Genomic DNA, 6,017 nt, shown 5'->3' on the forward strand with positions numbered 1-6,017 from the left:
GATACCCTCTTAAATAGGAATGAAAGGCAGAATCGGGAAACATTTAAAAGTGAACTTACTAAGAAAAAATGTACATAAATAGAAACAAATTGTGTGTGCTGGACGCCTCACTTCCACAGGAAATTGGTAACGCAAGAGCAAGGCGGCAATTTGACAGCCGAAATTAGCTGATTCAGCTGGTGAGCCGAAAGGACATCGAATTAACTATTCGAATTAACTATTTACACCAAAGGTAACGCCGTATCTAGCGTGAAAACAAAGTTTACGTGGTAGATGTTGAAAATAATCCCAGCGTTGCCTGGCTAAAGGAGGGGAATTTGGTGTTTTTCAGGAAGCAGCATCCCAGCACCCTGTGGCAGAGCAGGACACGGAGCCCAGCCCCGACCAGCCCCGGGGCCCACACCCCGCGACACCGCCCGCGGCGCCCCCTTTTAAAGGCCCCGGCCGCCTTATCCCGCCCCCTCTCCTTTCCGATTGGCTGCCCCTCCCCGCCTGCACCCAATCACCTCCTCATCCGGCGCACACTTCCTCCCCTCCTCCCTTCTTCCCCTTCCCTCTGCTCTCCCATTGGCCACCGGCGCTTATCCCCGCCTCCCTCCTCCCTCTCCCATTGGCTGCCCGCAGCGCGGCTGCGCAGCGCGGCCCGGCGGCGGCGGCGTCTCCTAGCAGCGGGCGCCGCCATGTCGCGGCGGCGCGGGGGGCCGCTGGGCTACGCGCTGCTGTGCGGCCAGGCCGCGCTGCTCCTCGCCAACCTCCTGCTGCTGCGCGGGGCCTCCCGCGCCGCCCCGAACAACGCCTCCGAGCCCGACCCCACCGGGCAGGACCCGCCCGCCAACGCCTGGGCCTACAGCGACCCGCAGGCGCCGCTCGTGCTCTGCACATACCTGTGAGCGGGGAGGGCGGGGAGGGACCCTCAGGGCGGGCCCCGTCAGGCCGCGTCCCCTCGGGCCGGGTCCCGTCAGGCAGGGACGGGCCCCTCGGGCCGGGCTGGGTCCCCTCGGGCCGGGTCCCTCAGGCCAGGCCTCGTCAGGCAGGGACGGGCCCTTCAGGGCAGGTCCCCTCGGGCCAGGCCTCTCAGGGCAGGCCCCGTAAGGCCGGGACGGGCCCCTCAGGGCAGGTCCCATCAGATCAGGTCCCCTCGGGCAGGGACGGGCCCCTCAGGGCAGGTCCCGTCAGGCCGGGCCCCCTCAGGCCGTTCCCTGACGGCCCCGTCCCTCCCCGCAGCCCCGAGGAGTTCGTGGAGTGCGAGGAGCCCGTGGACCACGGCGGCAACGCCACGGCGCAGCAGGAGCTGGGGCACGGCTGCGTCAAGGTGAGCCGCGGCCTCCGGGCCCGTGACCGGGGGGGGAGTTGCGGTCTCCCGGCCGGCTGAGGCTGAACCCGAGCCCCCCCCTTCCCCCCAGTTCGGCGGGCAGGCGCACGGCGACGTGGACCACACGCGGGTGCAGTGCCGGGCGCTGGATGGCATCGAGTGCGCCGAGCCGCGGAGCTTCCTGCGCGGCAGCAAGCCCTGCATCAGGTAGGAGCCGGCACCGGCTGCAGGGAGCCCGGCACCCGCCGGGGGGAGCCGCGCCGCCGGCAGCGGGCAGCAGCCGGGCTCTGACAGCCCCCTGCCCCGTGTCCTTCCCCCTCTGACCCACCTCTTGCCGGCGGTTGCAGGTACACCGGGCACTATTTTATAACCACTTTGCTCTACTCGTTTTTCCTGGGTTGCTTCGGAGTGGATCGCTTCTGCCTGGGCCACACGGGGACTGCTGTGGGGAAGCTGCTGACGCTCGGAGGCCTCGGGATCTGGTGGTTCGTGGATCTGATTCTCCTCATCACCGGAGGGCTGATGCCCAGCGATGGCAGCAACTGGTGCACGGTGTACTGAGAGGAGCAAACCTGGTCCCAGAGAAAACCACAGCGTCTCCACAGGGCTGGAGATGGACACTGCCACATGCTGCGTGGCATCAGAACAGACTTCTCGTGCAGCTTTCTGCCTTGCACAAACGTGGATTTACAAAGCTGTAGCTTGATCTGCAGAACAGTTACTCTTGTTAATTCCTCTGTACATACCTTGGACACAAAATTGTTCAGTATATATTTTGCTTGTTTACAACGATCTGGGCTTTTTTCCTCTCAACCGGTTACAGTTAAAGAACTGAGACCTTGCAAACACTGGCAGTCAAATTAATAAAGTCTGGACAGAGCTGACTCCACTTATTTTTGGTGCTGGTAGGGTACATCCACATGGAGATGCAGGCCCCTGTCCTGTGGTTGTGTGCGATGATTTAGCAAACCTTTACAGCTGAAACCAAGCAGTGTTATAGAGACTGTGGCAAAGTCATGAGCTCCAGTTCTAACTGACTTGCTCAAGACCACGTGCACTTCCTTCATGTGAAGCTGGGTTAGATCTGGGAGAGGCCAAACCCTTGTGGAGAACGGCACTTTCCCTTTCAGGCTGGAAAACCCACACCGCACCCACCCCAAAGCAGTACATGTGTTACTTCACAGTTACCTGGTTCTCCTGTCCCCTGCCCTTCACGGCTAAGGGCATCCTGCTGGTGCTGCAGCCAAGCGCTGGCTCCAGGGACAGGCTGCAGAGCGTGAACAAGAGAGGGGAGCCTGCTCCATTGCAGCCTCTGGTAACGTCCCCATAAAGCCAATCAGCTCAGCTCCTGTGGCGTTGGAGGCGCTGCACACATTTCTGCCTGTGACGACATTAGTCCCGATCAGTAAACTTGTGCCCCAGTTAACTGACAGCAAACGGACAGAACTGCCAAACACGAGCTTGGCCTCATTAGTGAGGAAAGGCTTACTTCCACCCTGCAGCTGCAGGGGATGGCCAGGAGCCATGGGAGAGCTGGGACGGGGTCGGGATGGCAGGAGGGTAAATCCTGCAGCACGCACGTCCTCGTGCGAGGCAGCCCGCTGCCTGCAGCACTGGCAGCACGGCACGGGGCGCGTGTGCTACCGAAATGAGCAGATGCTTCAAGCAACCACACACAAAAGAGGAAGCCCTACCAGATGCAGTCTGAAAACTTCACAAGTTGAATAAAAACGGGAAAAGGAAGCTGTTACAGTAAGTCACACACAGACAGAAGCAGCCACCAGAACCAGAACTGTATATGCAAAAGTCAATTAACGTTTGAGATAAAACACAGCAGACATACGCTCACCATTCTCACCCATTTCTGCAAATTAAGCACCCTCCAGTCGTTTGCACTCAGCGAGTTTCTGCCGGTGTTACTTCTACTTCTGCCTTCCGTGGAACTGCGAAGGGGTTCGATTTGGCAGGGAATTCTGCCTGTTCCAGTTCTGGTTTGTGGTTTGTTGCAGCAACTCCTTCTGTCTGGGGAATGGGATTTATATCCCATTTAGGTCACAAGTAATCTGAATTTGGCAGCTCTGAATAGGTCTCGGGGCTGTGGGGTGGGTGGGGGGAGCGCTCATTATAAAACTACCACATTCTTCAGACGAGTGGAACAACGGGGCTGAAAGGCCCATGGTGGGAAAAAAAAATAAGCTGCAAGCCAGAAAGAAAAAAATAATAATCCTGTGTGCAAAAAGCCCATCATCATTAACAGCTCCCCGTGCTCTCAGCCCCGCAGCTGCCAACTAACAGCGGGGGCTCAGATTCCTCCCGCAGCCGAGGCCGTCGCTGACTGCGCCGAGTGCCGGGGGTGTTGGCCATCAGGGCACCCCTTCCTCACGCCCTCGTACCCAGAAGGACAGAAGTTGCTGTGGCTGTCCTGCTGCCCATGGATTCGGCCCTTCCAGGCCAGGATCTCAACTTCCTTGCATTTTTTTTTTCTTCAGTGCTAAGCTGAAGCTTCTCAAGTGTTCTCTGCCTGAAGTTATGCTACAACTTGCTGTGACCAAGGCATAGGGCAACTTGTTATACTGCACTCGTGCAATAAAAATGGATTTTTAAAGGATTTTTAGAAGAGCAGGTTGCAGAGGAGGTGCCGGCACTTACCGTCAGCGTGCTCAGCCCCGGGACTTCGCCGTCCTGTCCCCGTTTCAGATGACGGCCCTTGCAGCAGTAGCTGCATGGATGCAGAATGGTGAAGTGATTCTGAATTGCGCTTTCCCAAGACCAGTGTATCCCAGGCACAACTAGGGCTGGCCCAGGAGCTGCTCAGATGACCGTAAGGCCACGAAGGCACCCGCAGCACTGCATTTCTTAATGTTAATTCAGAAACAAACCCGTGGCGCAAGAGCAAGAAGGAGTTACTGGGAGAAACATGAATTGAACTCCCGGTGACAAGAAGTTTGAAATCCCAGCCTCAAGGTTGTGCTTCCCCATGGTTTATTTAAAGCAGGGAGCAAAGCTTTAGAAAAGTGGGAATTCCTCTGGTAAACGATGAGATTCCCTGGCCCGATGTGCATCACAGAAACCCCGCGGTTCAGACAGCACAGACGCAGCACACGGCTGCAGGCGAGGCCACGGCCACAGCCGCTCCTGGGCGAGGAGCTCAGGTGTCCCCGCACCCTGCGCTGGCTGCAGCCCACCAGGACCCCCCCCAGGGGCCACGGCACGGCCTGGGGACAGCCCCGGGCAGCTCAGCACCCACATGGCAAGGGGGGGGAAAAGCATTCAGTCCAGTTATTACCTTCACGTAACAGATGGATACAGAAATTCCCATTTTGTTAGCTGCTGCAGCGTGCTGCATTGCACGAGGAGTAAGATCTGACTTGATTCTCCTATAAGGTCAGTTCCACTGCTTTGATTCCCATTGTGCGTAGGGCTGAGGGAAAAAACGTCAAAGCAAATCTGTGTGGAGGAAATTCTCTTCTTGTAGAAGATCTCCCACTGTAAATGGGAGTGAGACCTACAGTGCCCCGCTGAGATTACATTCAGATGACTGTGCTGGGATTTCTTCATTCTCCGTCTATCACTGTCAGCAGCAGAGGCAACAAAAACATGCACTGGATGCACTGCAATGAAACAGAAAAGGCACCGAGAGGAATTAGATATGGGTGAAAGACAGGCAGTGAAGAGAGAGGCTTAAATTCACCGCGGGACAGCCTGAATTCGCAGACTGCAGCAGGGCAGTGGTCCTAATACCAGCGTGAGTTCTTCAAAGACACTCCACAGAGCATGAGGGCTGTCTCTGGGCAGGACCACCCCTGGCCACAGGTCCTGAGAGGTTTGGGCACCCACAGGACCCCAGGGGAGGCAGCCACAGCTCCCCTCCCTTTTAGGGGCAACTCCTCCACTGAGCAGGACCCGCACCACCCCGCTGCAGACAAGGACAAGCTTGTGGCTGGCAGCAGAGCCCCTGCTGAGCCGTGAGCCCTCTCCCTCCTGCTGGTCGGGCCAGCAGGGCTGGTTCTCCCCGCCAGGAGCGTAATTACAGCAAGAAGGGCTCAGGCCAGACACTTCCTGGGTGCTACTTCCCGCTGCAATATTGCTGCGACCGCCGCACGGACGTGCATGCAAAGAGGAGAGGCGCCCACGAGACAGTTGCTGCTAATTACAGAGCGGATCACAGAGCCCAAACCTGGGAATTTCTGGGGCATCGCTCCCTAAGCACCCAGGAATCCCACTGAAAGCTGACCAAAGTGCTCTCTGCTGCCTGCGGTTCCCACAGCCCCAGGGGCAGCGTCTGGAGTTTGATCTTACATCGGCGATAGCATCTGTCTGAGCGCAGCCCGTGTCTGAGACCTCCGGGCCGAGCTCCTCGTCCCCTCCCTGCCCGTCGCTGCTGAGCTCGGTGGCACCTTCCAGAGGCAGTGCTCAGAGCACGACGCTGCTCAGTCTGACCCCAGCCACCGCCGGCAGGCTTGGGGCAGCAGAGAAGTGGGGCAGCCAAGGCTGGACCGAGCTCCCAAACCCTCTGAAGCTGGGGGTTTGGTGTTTCGGTGCTGCGCTCTGCAAGGAGCTGTGCTGAGGCTGAGGGGCTCCCTCAGGTCACAGAGCGCTGAGTCCTTGGGGACAGGCTCAGAAAGGCAGCACTGGTACAGGAGGCACCAACAGCTCACACGGGGATGCAAAATGTGCAAAATGCTGGAGCATCAAGAGAAGGCGC

General features: G+C 58.4%; 1 protein-coding gene and 1 long non-coding RNA gene across 2 annotated transcripts; one reads left to right on the forward strand and one right to left on the reverse strand.

Moving 5' to 3' along the window:
- The first annotated feature begins 621 nt into the window (after window positions 1-621).
- On the forward strand, window positions 622-2,196 carry TM2D2 (TM2 domain containing 2). The gene is made up of 4 exons (XM_027443599.3): window positions 622-886; window positions 1,225-1,312; window positions 1,404-1,519; window positions 1,660-2,196. Exons 1-4 carry the CDS (start codon window positions 681-683, stop codon window positions 1,871-1,873), a joined length of 624 nt encoding a protein of 207 aa, XP_027299400.1. The 5' UTR covers window positions 622-680; the 3' UTR covers window positions 1,874-2,196.
- On the reverse strand, window positions 2,160-3,641 carry LOC139999375 (uncharacterized). The gene is made up of 3 exons (XR_011804765.1): window positions 3,162-3,641; window positions 2,501-2,693; window positions 2,160-2,290 (listed from the first exon to the last, which is right to left on the reverse strand). It is a non-coding gene; the product is annotated as an uncharacterized lncRNA (long non-coding RNA).
- Between the last annotated feature and the right edge of the window lie 2,376 nt (window positions 3,642-6,017).

Source organism: Anas platyrhynchos, chromosome 23 (assembly GCF_047663525.1).
Source record: "Anas platyrhynchos isolate ZD024472 breed Pekin duck chromosome 23, IASCAAS_PekinDuck_T2T, whole genome shotgun sequence".
Taxonomy (NCBI): Eukaryota; Metazoa; Chordata; class Aves; order Anseriformes; family Anatidae; genus Anas; species Anas platyrhynchos.